This window comes from Orycteropus afer, unplaced genomic scaffold (assembly GCF_000298275.1).
Source record: "Orycteropus afer afer isolate SDZICR_OR568_19922 unplaced genomic scaffold, OryAfe1.0 scaffold00083, whole genome shotgun sequence".
NCBI lineage: Eukaryota > Metazoa > Chordata > Mammalia > Tubulidentata > Orycteropodidae > Orycteropus > Orycteropus afer.
In genome coordinates, this window is record NW_006921670.1 from 9,418,405 (window position 1) to 9,436,370 (window position 17,966).

General features: G+C 59.1%; 1 protein-coding gene across 1 annotated transcript in view; it reads right to left on the minus strand.

The window, feature by feature from the left end:
- Positions 1–17,966, minus strand: part of SULT4A1 (sulfotransferase family 4A member 1) — a 40,799-nt gene that overhangs the window by 2,714 nt on the left and 20,119 nt on the right. The window contains exons 2-6 of the mRNA XM_007941735.2: positions 15,441–15,571; positions 14,051–14,131; positions 13,420–13,546; positions 8,704–8,798; positions 404–542 (exon numbers count right to left, since the gene is read on the minus strand). Of these exons, the coding sequence (XP_007939926.1) occupies positions 404–542; positions 8,704–8,798; positions 13,420–13,546; positions 14,051–14,131; positions 15,441–15,571 (573 nt within the window). The remainder of the gene's footprint in view (positions 1–403; positions 543–8,703; positions 8,799–13,419; positions 13,547–14,050; positions 14,132–15,440; positions 15,572–17,966) is intronic.

Below are 17,966 nucleotides of genomic sequence, written 5' to 3' on the forward strand. Positions count from 1 at the left end.
CTCCCACCCGTGCCCCACGTCACCCCTGTACCTCAGCCACATGCCAGCTGCAGGCAGCAGGCTCAGGAGTGGCTCCCTCGCCCTGTCTCTGAAACGCAGGCGCCATGCCACCCCTGGGCCTGCCTCTGCAGACAGCCCGCATCCACCCAACTCCGACTCTGGACAACCAGGAGGCTGTGCCCAGAAACACCCAGCTCCTGCGCCTGCTTCAGAGCCCAGGGCACCCGCGGTGGTGGTCACACACTGCGTGCGTGGCCGGCACGCAGAGACCACAGGGTGACACTCCACGGGTCCATGGTACTACCAGGGACCGGCCCTGAAGAACGAAGGGCAGGGCAACTGAGCGCCAGGCACAGGCTCAGGACACGGGACCAGGAGAGCGGGGTCGGGGGCAGGTGCATACCCCGGCCCACGGGCAGGGCCTCAGCGTTGCAGCACTGGTCCACAAGCTGGTGGCAGTGCTCGGTCATGGACTCCAGCTGGGCCTTGTCACACGACACCCCCAGGAACCGTGCCAGCTGCTCCACCACAGTCGCCAGGTCCTGGAAGGCAGGGAGAGAGAGAGCACAGGAGCCGTGGTGAGAAGGGCCCCTCCCCCTGCACGACGGCACAGCTGCTGCCACAGGCGTGAGCCTGCCCTACACACGGACACACGCACGTGAATTCCAACCCAGGTCCTGTGGGGCGCTCGGAAACAGACGAGATGGCTTCATTTTAAAATGGCAACAGCAGATACAACTTTACGTCAGGATTTTGCCAGAGGCCCCTGTGCCCGCCCCTCCAGCCTGGTCCTGGGCAAGAAGGCTCTCGGGCCCGTGCCCCAGCCCATCTCACCTGGCTCCTCGGGAGCAAGAGTTCGTGTTTCCCGGATCCCTGGACACACAGCCACATGGGGGCCCACTACCCCTGGACATAGAGCCACGTGGGGGCCCCACTATCCCTGGACGTAGAGCCACGTGGGGGCCCCACTATCCCTGGACGTAGAGCCACGTGGGGGCCCCACTATCCCTGGACGTAGAGCCACGTGGGGGCCCCACTACCCCTGGACGTAGAGCCACACGGGGGCCCCACTATCCCTGGATGTAGAGCCACGTGGAGGCCCCACTATCCCTGCACTTAGAGCCACGTGGGGGCCCCACTATCCCTGGACGTAGAGCCATGTGGGGGCCCCACTATCCCTGGACGTAGAGCCACACAGGGGACCCCGCTATCCCTGGACATACAGCCATGTGGGGACCCCGCTATCCCTGGATATACAGCCACATGGGAGCCCCCTATCCCTGGACATACAGCCACGTGGGAGCCCCCGATCCCTGGACATACAGCCACGTGGGGGCCCCACTATCCCTGGATGTAGAACCACACAGAGGCCCCACTATCCCTCAGAGGGCAGGCAGAGCATCCACCAGTGGGACAGCCAGACAGCGGGGCTCACACGCCTGCTCCCTGTACCGTCCACATGGTGGGGCTCACAGGCCTGCTCTCTGTACCGTCCCCACAGCGGGCCTCACACACCTGCTCCCCATACCGTCCACATGGCGGGGCTCACAGGCCTGCTCCCCGTACCGTCCACATGGCGGGGCTCACAGGCCTGCTCCCCGTACCATCCCCCCTAGGAAACCCCAGAGCACCCCAATCTCTCAGTCAGTGTTGCACAGAGTGCTCTAGCCTGGACCTCGCTGATGGCCGGGGTCCCCCTCACAGAGCAGGTAGTGTCACCTGCAGGCGAGACCCACTGAAGGCCCTTCCTCAGCTGCTTAACAAAGCAAATTAGCAGAAAAGGCTCAGAGGAGGCCTGCAGCAGAGAACCCAGGAGCGCCTCCTTCATGCGGCATTTCTTGCCCCTGAGAACCACCAGAGGCCGCACAATAGAGCACTGCACGGACAATGACTTACTGCACTACACGTGCCTTATCCAGCAACACAGACGGTGTTCACACGTGGGCCTCACCAGATGTGTACACAGGAACCAAAGCAACTCCATCCGTGTGAAGAGGCCATGGAGGCGCCCAGCATCAGTGAGAACACGGCCAGGGGCTGACAGCAACAGGCCACCACGTGTTCCCACACAAGTTTAACCTGAAGCTGAAGACAATTAGAAAAGGCCATGAAAGCCAAAATACAGCCCCGATTATACTCCACCTGAATTTAGAGACCATCTAAAGGACAGAGTTGATGCACTGAACACCAATGTCTGAAAACCAGAGGAATTATGGGATGACATCAAGAACATCATCCATGAAAAACACCAAAAAGTCACTAAAAAGAGAGGAAAGGAAGAAAAGACCAAAATGTACATTAGAAGAGATTCTGAAACTTCCTCTTGAAAGGAGAGTGGCTGAAGTGAATAGAAGGAGTGATGACACAGAAGAGTCGAACAGAAGGTTTCAAAGGGCAGCTCGAAAAGACAAAGAATAAGACAAAATGTGCAAAGACCTGGACTTCGAAAACCAAACAGGAAGAACACATGCAGCATGTCTCAAGCTGAAAGAGCTGAAGAAAACCATCAAGCCTCAAGTTGCAATATTGAAGGATCATAAAGATTGGTAACCCAGGCATTAGTGAGCTGAAATGGACTGGTTTTGACCATTTTGAATCAGACAACCATACTATGCCTGGAATGACAAATTGAAGAGGAAATGATGTGGCATTAATCATCACAAAGGATGTTTCAAGATCTATCCTGAAGTACAATGCTGTCACTGATAGGATAGTATCAACACGTCTACAAAGAAGACTAGTCGACACTACTATTATTCAAATTTATGCACCAACCACCAAAGCCAAAGATGAGGAAATTGAAGATTTTTACCAACTTCTGTAGTCTGAAATTAACCAAACTTGCAATCAGGATGTGCTGATTATCACTGGTGACTGGAATGCAAAAGTTGCACACAAAAGAAGAATCAACGGTAGCTGGAAAATATGGCCTTGGTGATAAAATAATGCTGGAGATTGCATGATACAATTCTGGAAGACCAGCAACTTATTAATTGCAAATACCTTTTTTCAACAACACAAACAGCAGCTACACACGTGGACTTCGCCAGGTGGAGTACATGGGAATCAGATCGACTATATCTGTGGAAAGAGGCAATGGAGAAGCTCAATATTTTCAGCCAAAACAAGGCCAGGAGCTGACTGTGGAACAAGCCATCAACTGCTCATGTGCAAGTTCAAGGTGAAGCTGAAGACGATTAAAACAAGTCCATGAGAGCCAAAACATGACCTTGAACATATCCCCCAAGAATTGAGAGACCATCTGAAGAACAGATTTCATGTATCGAACACCAAGGATTGAAAACCAGAAGAACTGTGGAATGACATCAAGAACATCATCCATAAAGAAAGCAAAAGGTCATTTAAAAAACAGGAAAGGAAGAAAACACCAAAATGGATGTCAGAAGAGACTCTGAAACTTGCCCTTGAGCAGAGGGTAGCTAAAGTGAACGGGAGATACGGCAAGATAAAAAAACTGAACAGAAGATTTCCAAAGGCAGCTTGAGAAAACAAAGTCAATTATAATGAAATGTTGCAAAGACATGGAGTTAGAAAACCAAAGGGAAGAACATGCTTGGCATTTCTCAAGCTGAAAGAACTGAAGAGGAAATTCAAGCCTCGAGTTGCAATACTGAGAGATTCTATGGACAAAATACTGCATGTGCAGGTAACATCAAAAGAAGATGGAAGGAATACACAGAGTCACTGCACCAAAAAGAACTGGTCAATGTTCATCCATTTCAGGCGGTGGCATATGATCAAGAACCAATGATATTGAAGGAAGAAGTCACAGCTGCACTGAAGGAAGTGGCAAAGAACAAAGCTCTAGGAATTGACAGAATAGCCACTGAGATCTTTCAACAAATGGATGCCCCATTGGAGGCACTCACTCGGTTATGCCAAGAGATTTGGAAGATAGCTACCTGGCCAGCTGACTGGAAGAGATCCATTTGTACCTCTTCCACAGAAAGGTGATCCCGTATGTGGAAATTATCGAACAATAGCATTAGTAACACATGTAAGTAAAATCTTGCTGAAGATAATTCAAACACAACTGCAGCAGTGTACTGACAGGGAACTTCCAGAAATGCAAGCTGGACTCAGAAGAGGATGTGGAACAAAGGATATCACTGCTGATGTCAGATGGATCTCGGCTGAAGATAAAGAATACCAGAAAGACGATTACCTGTATTTTATGGACTATGCAAAAGTATTTGACTGTGTGGATCCTAACGAATTACAGATAACACTGAGAAGAATGGGAATCCGAACAACTTAAATGTGCGCACGAGGAACCTATACACAGAGCAGGAGGCTGTTACTCAGACAGAACAAGGGGACACTGCAGGGTTTGAAATGGGGTCTATGTCAGGGCTGTATCCTCTCCCCACATTTATTCAATCTGTATGCTGAGCAAATAATCCGAGAAGCTGGACTACATGACGAACATGGCATTAGGACTGGAGGAAGACTCATTAACAACCTTTGACATGCAGACGACACAACCTTGCTTGCTGAAAGTGAGGATGACTTGAAGCACTTACTGATGAAAATTAAAGACTACAGTCTGCAGTGTGGATTCCACCTCAACATAAAGAAAACAAAAATCCTCACAACTGGACCAATAAGCAGCATCACGATAAATGGAGAAAAGATTGAAGTTGTCAAAGAGTTCATATTCCTTGGTTCCATAGTCAACACCCATGGAAGCAGCAGTCAAGACATCAAACAATGTACAGCACTGGGCAAATCTGCGGCAAAAGCCCTCTTTAACGGGCTGAAGAGCAGAGATGTCTCTTTGAAGACCCGGGTGCACCTGACAGAAGCCATGGTGTTTTCAGTCATCTCACATGCACGTGAGAGCTGGACAATGAGTAAGGAAGACTGAAGAAGAACTGATGCTTCTGAGTTGTGCTGGCGAACAATGCTGAAAGCATCATGGGCTGTCCGAAGAACGAACAAAGCTGTCCCAGAAGAAGCACAGCTGGAATACTCCTTGGAAGAGAGCACGGCCAGGCTGCCTCTCGTCCTCTGGTCACGGCGTCAGGAAGCAGCGGGCCCTGGAAAACAGTGTGCCACGCTGGGTAAAGCAGAGGTCAGTGAGCTGTGGGAGACCCTCCACGAGCTGACGGACGCCATGGCCGCAATGATGGCTCAAGCACAGCGGAGGTTGGGAGGATGGTGCAGAACGGGGCAGTGTTTCCTCCTGCCACACACAGTTGCCACGAGTCGGCGCCCAGTCCACAGCTCCTAACACAACAATGCCCTGGAGGCTGCGGTGAGGCCACTGCTCTCTGGGTCCCACGTGACAATCGAGGCCCCACGGGCTCTACTCACAGGGCTCTGGGTGGGCCTCCCCGGCCCCCACCTGAGCACGAGGCAGGAGGACAGCATGGAGGCGCCACGTTCCTGTGGAAGAGCCTGGCTCGGAACGGGCACCACGAGAGGAGGGCGGGCAAAAACCAGGGTTCACCTTCACCTGCCCTGCCACTGAGCACTTCTATTCAAAACCACACAGCGGCGACAGCAGCAGGTCCCGGAAGGGAAGCCCCAGTGCGGAGCAGGCCCGAGTGACCAGAGACCCGGTCTGTGTCTGGGTCACCGGCATGACATCCTCTCAGAGGGGAGGGTGACATCACTATCTGCCAGCCTGTGTCCAGCAGGTGCTACCGGGTGGTGGTGGTTCTGAGGCACACTTAGAATCAGGCAGACCTAGGTCCAATGCCAGCACCAGGGCATCCGAGCTCTGGGCAGCAAGGTCGGCCTTGGGGCTTTGTCTCCCCACATGTGCATGGGGGGTGGGGACATCAACTGGGCTGTATGGGCTGTGGAAGAGGCAGTGCACCGCGGCCACTGAGCCCAAGTGTCCAGGTCCCAAGCCCAGTCCTGCCACGTACCTGCTGGGCACACAGTCACGCAGCCCCAGGCCCCTCTCCTGTAACGGGAGCACATCCCCAGAGCTGTACTCAAGGCACGGGGGTGACACACGGGGGTGACACACTGGAAGCCTGTGCTGGTCCTCGAGTGCTGCCGTAACAGACGTACCAAGTGGATGACTTTAACAAATAGGGGTTTACTGTCTTACAGTTTAGGAGGCTAGAAGTCTGAGTGCAAAGTGCCAGCTCTAGGGGCTGGGTGAAAGCCCCTCGATCTAGACTTCAGCTCTGTCTCCTGTTCCCGGCCCACTAAGAGCTGGAGGCTTTTTCTGACTCACGCAGCTGCTGGCTGCTGAGGCTGAGCAGCCCAAGGTCGTCAAGTAAAGCGTCACTGTCCCAAGATCAACAAGCACCCAGCAGGCCCCAGGTTCAAGTCCGGGAACCACCCAGTATCAGCAGGGAACGTGGTAGGCCGCCAGGATGGAAGACGAGGCCAAACACAGAAGCCGGGTGTGCCAAGAAGCTGGAGGCCTTCCCAAAGCTTCTCCCCGTGCCCTGGGAGCAGACCACATCCCTAGGGCAGCTACTCGGCTGCTCAGGACATTCCACCAGGAGGCGACTACAGGGTCATCCCGGGGAGCACTGCATCCAGCTGCCCACCCAAGTTGACACACCCCCGTAACTACCACAGAGCCCACGTGGTGGAGCAGCACGCCCGGCCCAGCCTTGCAGCACGGGGTAGCCTACGGTCTTTTCAGTGGATTATGGAACACAAGACTGTGGGGAGAGGCCCCACCAACAGCCCTGGTGAGCGGAGCGGAGAGAGGAGAAACTGGGAGGTACGTTTTGAAGGAGGAGCTGACAGGATGTGGACAGTGGACACAGGTAAGGTGTGAGGAGGAGAGGAGGCAAGGACGAGTCAAGCTGCTGCCTGAAGATCTCGGAAACACGGACGGGAGGGGCTGCCGAGGACAGAGCGGAGTGGAGGCCGCGTGGACGCACCCACCTGCAGCATCAGGAGGTGAACGGCCACTGGCACGCACGTCTACAGCGAGCACACGCCTGGCCACACGCTCGGGCAGCGGTGCTGTTCAAGGATGAGGAACGGCAGATCGCCAGGGAGTAGGCATGAGCAGGAAGAGGCGAGGCCACGAACTGAGCCGGGACGGCCACCAGTCAGAGGACAAGATGAGGAGGACCACCGTGGGGTAGAGGCCCTGGTGGGGTGCACTCAGGACACCGGTGACCCCAATAAGGACATTTGCAGGTGTGGGGGTTCTGATGGGGTTGGCTCAGGACTCTGATGACCCCAATAAGGCTGCTCAGGGGCATGGGGGCTCCTGGCAGGGTGGGCTCAGGAGGAAATGACACTGGGATTACAAGAATGTCCTGAAAGCAGGCAGGATGACGGGTAGCTGCACTGTGCGTTTTAAGGTGAATTTATGGTCTGTGAATTACACGTCAGTAGAGAACAGGAGGAGAGGAAGGAGTGGGGATGCAGGTGACAACTCCCTGAGGAGCTTAAGGAACACGGAGCAGAGAAGCGGGCAGGAGCTGGGAGGGGGTCTGAGGCATCAGCCTGTTTCCCTAGTGAGGGTGCACACCCCGCAGGGACAGAAGCGTCCTGAGAATTCACGGTGCTCACGTGTCTACAAGGCACTTGGGACAGTCCCCGGGACACAGGAAGGCCCTTCAGGTGTTGGTGAAAGACACCCTGGTGGCTCAACGGCTAAGCACTCAGCTGAGAACCAAAATGCCAGCAGACGGACTCACTCAGCGGCTCCACGGGAAAAGCGTGGTGATGAGCCCCCATGAAGGTTACACCCAGACACCCTACGGGCAGCTGCACTCTGTCACGGGGCCACTGTGGGGTGAGTGGGATGTGATGGCAGCGACAAGGTGCTGCTGGCGACACGTGAACTGTGGGCAGCGGGTCCCCAGGGCAGACCCAACCTCCTTGGCGCCCGCCCTGCCCACCCCGTCAGCCCGCAAGGAGCGGGGTGTTCCCGCAGCCTCCCTGGTGCTCCTCCACCAGTGCCAGACGCCACATGGGACACTCAGCCACGCCTCGCACGCGCCGCCTCACACACAGCCCCTGGGGGTTGGCCGGGAGCCTGAATGGCCCCCCAAAGGCACACGGCCCTCCACACTGGTCGTCTGTGGCTGCAGCTCTACTTCCGGGGAAGGAACGTGCCTCGGGTGGCACAGGGTGCACGTCCTGACGGCTGCACGGGTCACAGGGACCTGGGAGGGAGATGGCTGCGGCACGAGCACAGGCCCAGCAGGGTTCAGGGCACAGCCCGGGAACTGCCGAGTCCCAAGACCACCACAGCTCCAGGGGCTTCAGGTGGCTGTGCCGAGCACCTCCAGCTACATCCACGTGCTATCTCCGGAGGGCCAGCAGGCTCTGCACACCCCGCACCCCTGCCCGCACACAGCGGGTGGCTCTGCACACCCCGCACCCCTGCCCGCACACAGCGGGTGGCTCTGCACACCCCACACCCCTGCCCGCACACAGCGGGTGGCTCTGCACACCCGCACCCCTGCCCGCACACAGCGGGTGGCTCTGTGCACCCTGCCCCCTTGCCCATACACAGGGGGCGGCTCTGTGCACCCCACACCCCTGCCCACAGACAGTGGGTGGCTCTCTGCACCCTGCCCCCTTGCCCATACACAGTAGGTGGCTCTGTGCACCCCTGCCCGCACACAGCAGGCAGCTCCGTGCACCCCACATCCTCCCCACACACAGCAGACGGTTCTGGCATGAGGAACTGCTAGGACAAGGGCCACAGAGTCCCCAGCAAACGCAGCTGCCAACACAACTCACCCGGTGCATGTCTTCGTATTTGAGGAAAAGCACGTTTGAGTCCATGCGGTGTTCCCAGAATTCCTGCACGTGCTCAAACCAGGAGCCGTATCCCACTGTGGAGACAAGGGGACAGGTGAGTCACACAGCTGAGGGAGGGAGCCAGCCACAGAGCTGGCCTGGCTCTCTCCTGCTGCCCGGTGATCCTGACAAGTTCAGCCAGGGATCAGGAAGGGAAGGGTGCGCTCTGGGCGTGGCTGCAGCTCCCCAGATAAGCCCATCAGGGGTCCTGCCCCACCCCTGCTGCCTCTGAGCAGGCTTCTGCCAATGGTCCCCCTTCCCCACCCCTGGAACCTTGAAGATCTGCCCGTGGTGGCAGACAGGCAGGACGGCCCCTGGCAGGGGTCTCAATCGTACTTGGGAGTCTGTCTGACAAGCAGTCACCTGGCAGATCACACACCCACAGGGGCCAGACCAGAGGAACAGTGGACTTTGTTGGGGACGGAGGGCGAGGTATGGAGGTGCTCGGATAGGTCCAGAGCATGGGGCCCTACCAATCAGGGGGCCACGGGCAGAGCCCTAAGTCAATGTGGAAGTCACACAGTTGCAGGGAAGGTGACCATCACAAAGGGAGAGTCTGGGTGAACGTGAAGGTCGCACAGGCAGAGCCCTAGGTGAACGTCAACAGGCCACGGGGAGCGTCCTGGTGACTCCTGGTGACACGGGCTCAGGACAGTGTCCCTGACAAGGCAGCCTCGGGAGGGTGTGGCCAGCTGACCGCCCTGTTCTTTACCACGCAGCCAACCTCCCTGTCTCTCCTTGCCACAATGGTGCTGAGCTGCCTGCCCGGCCTGACAGGGGTCTGGACATGACACTTCCAAATGAGGGTTACAGCTTAACAAAGACGGGACCTCGGGCACACCCTGACTGTCCGGGAGCAGGGGCTGGGCTGCCCATATACTCTCTCATCCGTTCGTCCATCCATCTTCCATTTAGCAAACTCCAGGGTCTTCACAATCTGGGGCCCAGGAATTCATCCTCCAACAGGGACCACCAAGGAATCCAGAGCTCATGATACGGTGTGACTGACCCTGGGGGCAGGGGTGCCACACAAGGGACAGAGCCCCGGGGCCAAGTGTCACAGGGCTGGGAAGGGGGAGGCTGGCACAAGGGGAAGAGAGGCGTCTGTGTGTGTCTGCTGGGCCCTTCTTCCCAAGCAGCAGGGAAGAGCAGGAACAAGGAGGCGGCCCACGGGGACGTGGCTGGGCCCTGAGCACCAGGGGCAGGAGATGGCACCCCGAGGGCTTCCAACGGCAGCCAAGACGTCTGGACCTTAAAGGGCACCAGTGGGAAGGCCACAGGAGGAGACGAACAGGACACGGTCAGGTCGGAGCCAGGGCACCAGGGCAGGTGGGGAGAGGCAAGCTCTGACCTCCCAGAGCCTCGCCGGGCCGTGGGGCCCAGGGCAAGCTGCCTTGCCTGTAATATCACAGAGCAGCCGGGCACACAGGTCACGCATGTCCAGCTCTCAGTTCAGGCCCTGGCCTGAGTGTCTCGTCACGCTGGCAGCCCTGTGGAGAAGGCACTGGCCTAGAGGGCTGTCCGACCTGAACAGAGGAGAGACTGAGGCCCAGCCACGGCTGCGGGACCAGGTTCCACCCACAGAAGTCAGGCCTCAAGTGGAGAATGAGCCTGGGCCCCAGCTGCGGAGACCACTTTGACTTAACGCAGCAGAGCTCAGAAGAACTGGGGCTCACATCCTCCCAGGGAGCCTGCAGCGCCAACGCCGGTGCCCTATCGCACCAGCAGGTGGCAGCAGAGCACAGCCTGTGCCCGGAGCCCAGGGAGCTGAGCCTCCTGGGCCGCCTTGGGCCTGCAATTCACCAAGTCGGGGCTCTGGAGGGGGCTGGCTGGGCAGAAACGGGAGAACCGAGAACACGTGGGAGCCAGAAGGAGGCCCTGCTGTGGCTAAGTCCCTGGACCGCTTGCTTGGCGCCTCCATCTCTTTGCCTGTAAACCAAGGGGGGGGGGGCAGGGGCAAAGCATTCCATCTGGAGAAGGGACAGGCCGTGTGACTGGCTGCAGATGTCTCCAGGAGCCGGACCCGTCAGGCCCCAGCCCCCGGGCACTGCTCCCTCCTGGACGCCAGGAAGGAGAAGACACGCAGACACATGGACTTCCGTTTAAAAGGCAGCTAGCCTGACCTTCTCCTTCCAGAGAGAAACGCCGCACCCCAGAGCAGGGAGTGACTAACCCAAGTCAGCCGGCGGGCTAGAGCCAGAGGACCAAGGGAACCAGGCGTCCTCGGTCAGACCGCCCGGCTGGCCTGCTTACACCCAGCTGGCCGGGGCCCTGGAGCAGGCTACTCAAACAGCCCCAGGAGGACAGAAGAAAATCCTTCTTCCTACTGACAGGCCGGCCTCCAGGACTCGCAGCGCACAGCCTACGGGGCTCTCACATGTCCCAGGAGGGTGCCCACCTGTGAGGCCCGGAGACCACAGAATGGGAGTGAGAGCTAACGAGGAGTTCTGACATGTATCATGCAACATGGGTCTGTGCTGATGGGGCAGAGTGTGACAAGGACGTGGAGGGCCCTGGGGAACGTGCCTTCCCAGTCAGATGCTGCCTCCTGGGCAAGGGCTCAGCCAGGGCCACTCCCAGCCCCCCAGCCCTCACCGCTCACTTGCTTGGTGCCTGTGAGAGACAACAAGGATCCCTTCACCCACCTCCCCGGCCCCAAGCTGCCTGCAGCGCTCACGATCCAAGATGCGCATCTCTCCTGGGGCATGCGGGAGGGGCCGCCACACCCAACCCCAGCATCTGCCAGCAGGTCCCCCCGGCCCTCTGTACCCCACCTCCCACCCTGTGCTCTTAGCGGTCACGTTAGGGCCCCACCTGTGGCTTGGTTCACCTTCTCAGGATCTCAGGGGGGAGAAAAGCGAGTCTCTTGGAGGCTCCAGGACATGGGCCACTGGCCGGGAGCTCCGAGGACGTGAACGGAACAGAAGGTTGGGAGGCTGATGGACTTGGCCACCGGGTTTGGTGGGACCCAAGCTAGTGTCTGTGGACTTGAGCACCAGTGGTGGGCAGGGTATGGACCTGGAAAATGTGGAGGCTAACCCCAAGATGACCTGGGCTGCCCCAGGGTTGTGTGAACTTGGTGGCCAACTGCTGTTCATGGTGGCACTGTCTTCACGGAGGAGAGCAGCCTGGCACTTCAGGAAATGGCTTTGGAAACACAAGTGCCCTGCTCAAAACACCAGGCACAGCATGAGAGGGCCTGAGCCCTCGGGCAGGCAGGCTGGGGCCGTGGGGACCGGACAGAGGCCTTCAGCCAGCCTAGGGCCCTGGGGTGCGGGCAGGCCAGTCTGTAACAGCACAGCAGACACAACTCACTGGACGGGAACCGAAGCCTCAGGCCCACAGAGCCCCCACGCTCCTCCCCAGCCACAAGGGCCCCACACTGTAGACTCGAGAGCCCACTGGGCCCAGGTGGCTCCGGCCCGGCTGCCCTGCCTCCAGCTCAGTCTGTGGGCCCCTCACTCCTGGGACCCTGTGCACCTGATCCCAATCCTGCCTCATACTCTCACGGCAGAGCCCCCAGAAGGCACACAGGACACCGTGTGAACACAACGTGTGTGGGGCTGCCGTGGAGATGAGATGAACCCCCAAACTACCACCTCTGGACCTTAAACCACCACCAGCCCCTCAAGTCTTCTTCAAGCCCAGCAACAACTGAACCTCCCTCGTGAAGAAGGTCGGCTCTGAGCAGTGCGCTCGTTTCAAAAGCTATTTACGGGCTCCAAGCGGCAGCAGGCGCTCCAACGGTCAGACAGGAGCCTGAGGGACACTGGGTTATGTGACTGGAGGAGGGACCATCTGGAAAAGGAGGGCGAGGATGGTCGCACGACATCCCTGTCACTGAAATGTCTGTTAGAAACGGCTCAACCGACAAATGTTCTGCTGCCATCTACTGTCAACAACAATGAAAACATAATACAGTGCGTTTCCAAAGGCAGGGCCAGGATAGTCTCAGTGTAGCTGTCAAGCAGGGTGGTGGGCCATTTCAAAACTCTTCTGGGGCAAACTCTAACCCACCCGCTTGCAGTCCTAGAAGGAACCCCTAGCAGCTCGCTGGCAGTGGGGGAGCCAGCCCAGGAAGGCAGGAGCCTAGCGGGACTGACAGGTGGCTGACAGCAGCCTGCGGGCACAGAGAGCCCAGCCCCGGGGACCAGCAGCAGCACTTCCTTCTCCTGTGAGGGGCTGGTGTCACCAAGCTTGTCTAGCGACTCACTCTTCCTAGGAAGGGACACAGGGGATGGGCACTGGCACCCGCGGCCCCGCCCAGCCTCTGCCCCTGGGAACGAGCTTCCAGGCAGCCTGGGCAGAGCTCGGGGGCGTCTGCTCTGGCCCCACTCCATCGACAGGTACCAGGCGTGGGGGGCCCAGGCAGCCTGATCCCAGGTTCCCATCAAGTCCCACTGGTGCCCCACCTGCCCTTCAGCTCCCACCACCAACAACGGTGGCATGGGGCCCCCGTGCTCACTTGGCTCCCCTTCTCCCCAGCCGAGGAGGGAGGGAGGGAGGGGTGGGCCACCTGCGGGAACTTCTCGGGACCGGTAGGTCAGTGGGGAAAGGAGGCCTGACCCACAGGGTCACTGGAGGAATATGAGACAGTAGAGGTGAGCTCCCACCACTGGGCCCTGGCACAGCGGACAGGTCGCCGTGGACACTTACGCTTGTCGTTCATGAACCTCCGGCAGAACTCCTGGAAGGTGCCGCGGTAGCTCATGGTCCTGAGCGAGCGGTGGAACTGGTAGTAGGACACCACCAGGTCCTTGGGGTTCCGAGCCATGTAGATGACCTGGGGGGCAGGGGCTCGTGAGTGTGGCCGGGCTGACGCAGCCCCGCCCTCGAGTGTCAGACATCGACTTCCTGCGCCACCACCCGGCCCAGGCACGCCGGCTGTGCTCCAGCACAGGGCCCTGCTCCCATGACCCCATCTGCCGGCCTAGCTGTTACGCTTCCGTCCTTGGTGACGGCTGTAAAGCCGGGGGGACAGACCGTGCTGCAGATGCTGCCGGTGCGCTACGGGCCTGACGAGCATGCAGCGTGCAGAGAGCAAGCGGCCGTAAGGGCAGCAGGGGTGGCCTCAGGCCGAGCCAGGCCCACGCAGGGCTCAGGGCGCGTGACCCACGGTCACGTGGGAAAAACACCAAGTCGAAAGCCTGCAGAAGACGCTGGCAGGACACAGCCCCAGAAGACATGTGACAGCCCCAAGTTCTCGGCTGACAGGCCTGCTGCCCGGACTGGCACCGCCTCGGGGTCCCTCGACAGGGTGGCTCAGGGGAGAAGGGGGCGGGCTCACCTTGGAGTCGCCGTTGTGGAGGTCGGCGGGCAGGAAGCGGTAGGGGAGGTGACTCTTCATGAGGCGTGGTGACGTCAGCTCCTGCACGGGCAGAGGGAGGGGCCCTCAGAGGGGACCACAGCTACTCAGAGTCTCCTGTCAGGGCCCACAGGGACAGTGGGGGGCAAAGCCAGGACCCTGCTCTCCACCCGACACCCTTCTCCAGAACAGACGCCTGAAGCAGGACCCCGAGGACTGACAGTGACGCATGGTCCCTGTCCTCAGGCCCTCACAGCTGAGGAGACAGCCTGTCAGAGGACCCAGGAGCGAGGCGGCCGCCCAGGGAAGGTGGGCAGTGGAGGCGCTAGCATGTTGCCACCCGGCCTCGCCACCCCCACTGCTGCCCCTCAGCCTCTCCTTGACTCAGCAGCGGGGAGACCTGGAAGGGCCTGGACCCCGCACAAGGGCTCACACAGCACCACCCATGATGCCGCTATCTTTACTGTCTTGTCTGAGTTCCGTGAGTGCCATGACTATGTCACATTAGTTCAGGGCCACACCCCAATGTCTAGGGGGGGGTTGGTACCAGTGGCCGGGACCACAATCTAACAGCATGACTCAACGTGGGGTCCATCCAAGATGGGGGAGGGGCAGGGGAGCAGAGGCCCAGAGGTCGGGGTGGGGCAGCTCACACAGAACCCAGGGCTTTGCTTTGAAAGCCACTGTGGACACACCAGGCTGCCAGCTCCCAGTTATGTTATCAATGGACCCCCTAGTAGCCAAGGGGAGAAAGGACAGGAGGCCCTTCAGGTAGGAAACGAGGCCTGAACTTTTTTGGGGGGCGGGGCGCAGAGAAAAGCCAGAGGTGGAGGTACAGCAGGGTCATCATAGTGCCTGAGGCATCTGACTGCTGACCAGAAGGCTGGCGGTTCAAACCCACCAGCCTCTCCTCGGAAGGCAGACTGGGCAATCTACTCCCGTGAAGATCTACCGCCTCAGAAACCCCAAGGGGGTCACTATGAGTCGGGACCGACTCGAGGGCAGCGAGTTTGGTTTTTGGTTTTGGTTTGTACCCCACATTCACCGCAGCGCCTCCTCCCGAGCGTCTGACAGACAGCGAGCCACAGGGGAAGTGGGAGCGGAGGGAGGCCCCGAGCCCAGCACCCACACCCCCACCGGGCATCTCCCCGTCTATCCCCCAGACACCTTGGGCACTGGCGTGCCACCACGCTCCCGCTGGCCCTCCCAGGGTCACTGTCACCGCTCAGGCCTGGTGGCTTCTCTCTCCTGGGGTCTGGGCTACTGGGGAGCTCCCACCCGCCCAGGGCGCCGTGAACTCTCCGGGGCCCTCAGCAGCGGCTGTGAGGGTGCACGCGTGGCAGCGGCCCGGGGTGGAGAGGGTGCCCAGCACCTTGATGATGTCCAGGCCGGGTTGAGGGTACTCCAGCACGGGCAGCTGTTCGTCGATGTTCATCAAGCCGATCTCGTCGGGGTCAGCCCCCTGGCTCACCAGGTAGACCACTTCCTGCAGCAGGCTCGTGCCTGCAGAGAGAGAAGCCAGTGAGGGGCGCCCCAGGGCCCAGCCCGAAAGAGGCCTGAGGCCCAGGTGGCTGGAGGCCCAGACCACAGTCACAGCGCAGGTCACGGTGGGGGAGAGCCCGGGCAGGGGCAACCGGACGCTGGTTTGAGTCCCACCTCTGGGGGATTCTGCTCTGAGGCTTCCGGAAGCTGGATTTTTTTTTCCAGTTTACCCAGGAGTGGTCAAGGCCCATGAAAACGACCCATTAGCCGGTTACTTACTTACAGTACACTGTGTGCCCGGTCACTAGTAAAGCGTAGCATCTGTCTGCCCCTGCTAGGAGCTCCACACCTGGGGAGATGCCCAGGACAAGTGCTGGTTTACAGAGGCTGCTTTACCAAGAGTGACCGTGGCAGTGTCCACAGACGAGCCGAAACGCCAACGCCCACCAACAGCAGAGCGAATAAACTGGGGTGTCCTGCATGGGAACCCCACACAGCAGCAGGCAAGAGACCAGCACTACCCGTGCCTGAATGGCTGAATCTCAGACACCAAGGGCCGTCTGTCGCAGGACTCTACTCCCACAGGTTGGAGAACGGGCAAGCCTGAGCCACGGTGACAGGTGAGGACAGTGGGGGAGCGGGTTGGGGAGCTGACGAGGACTCGGGGACGGCGTGGAGTGTAGGGGCGTCGCGTACGGAAGTCTGGTGGGGACTACGTGCACACACGAAGCGTAATTCAATTAAACAGCCACCATCTGCCCAGCCGTCAGCAGGGCGGCATGACTTCCCCCGCAGGAGGACAGCTGGCACTTGCGACAGCAGGATGAGCCAGCTTGTGGTGGGCATGCAGAGACAGGAGACCTCGGCCAGTGCTTGCTCTCAGCCAGCCCAGCCTCCCTCACAAACCACCCCGTTTGTCCCAGCACAGCCCTGGGCATGGGGACCAGCCCTCCCGGTTGGTCGAGGTCACTGGCCCCGCCTGAAGCTCACTGCAGGGTCTCACTATGCCCAAGGCCGGGGCCAGGCTCCTACCCTGCCTCTGACCCCCGAGTCCTCTGCCTGCACAACCTGCAGTCACCTCGATTCCCAGCACTCACTTCTCCCCACCCCAGCAGGGCCCTGAGCGAGGCCCAAACACAGCAGTTTGGGGAAGCCCCCTTTCAGATGAGACTGGGCCTTTCCCCTGGGACCATCTGCATCCCCATGTTTAGCTCTGCCACCCCTGTGGGCCAAGGACCCCAATGAACACTCCTGCACATTAAAATCCTCTCCCAACACCACCTGTCACTTCAATTCCACCAGGCCCAGCCTCCCCTCCACTAGACGAGCCCCAAAGACCAATCTCACTCCATCAGACGTGCACCTGAAAGCCCACCTGGTTCACAGGAGGTTCTTCACCGACGACACCCACCCAGCTCTGTCCCGTGGCCCTCTCTCCAACCCCCTCCACCAAGTCCCCTTCCTAGCTGACAACTCATGGCTTCAGCAACGCTGAGTCTGCCAGACCCAGGCTGGGAGAGTGGGGAAGGGCAGACCAGTGCTGGGAGCAGGCCTGACCTGAGGGCTGAGAGCCAGCTGGCAAAACAAGGCAGAAGGCGGAGAGAAAGATACAAGAGGAGTGACCCCACTGCAGACCAAGCCCAGGCCTGGGAGTCGGACACACCCCAGTCCCTAGCGAGCGCCAGGCTGTGTCCAGACGGCTCCCTTCCCCGACCGCCGAGTCCCATCAAGAAGCCCCTGGCAGCCACTGTCAGCCACTAGGAGGGGGGTCTATGGAGGAGGTCCAGGACAGAGATGGAGACCAATGGGAACAAAACCCAGAATCATCTGGGGAAAAAAAAAGGGGGGGGGGTGACCAGGTTTGCTGGTCCGACAGAGCCTGGTGGAACCACTGAGACTATGGCCCCCAGCTGCCCTTGAGGTCTGGAATTGAGCCCACGCCTGTGGCTTCCAGCCAAACAAAAGACAGGCATATGAGTTGAATACTTATCTGAGGTAGATACACTCCTTGGAGAGAACAATCATGGGAGAAGGAAGGGCTGTTTATGCACAGGGAGACAGCTCAGGGGGCAGGAGCGCATGGAGCGAAGGACACAGGGAAGAGGTGACTCTCGGGAGAAAGTGGGAGGGGAGCTGTTGCACTGTGGTAAATTGTAGTCAATGTCATGAGACAACGAGTGTGAACTGCTGTTTGGAAAGTGAATTTGCTCTGTAAACTTTCACCTGAATCACAATTTAAAAACAAAAAGAAGCCCCTCCACCTGCTCCCTGGCTGCCCCCACCCTCTTGCACTGGGCTCCCTTCCATGTGTCCTTCCCCCACATAGCCCTCTCCCGAACTCCCTTGTAGCGCACCCCCTTCCACCACCACCCCCTGTGCATGGTCCCCTGTGCCCTCCTCCCCCCCGCAGTGCCCC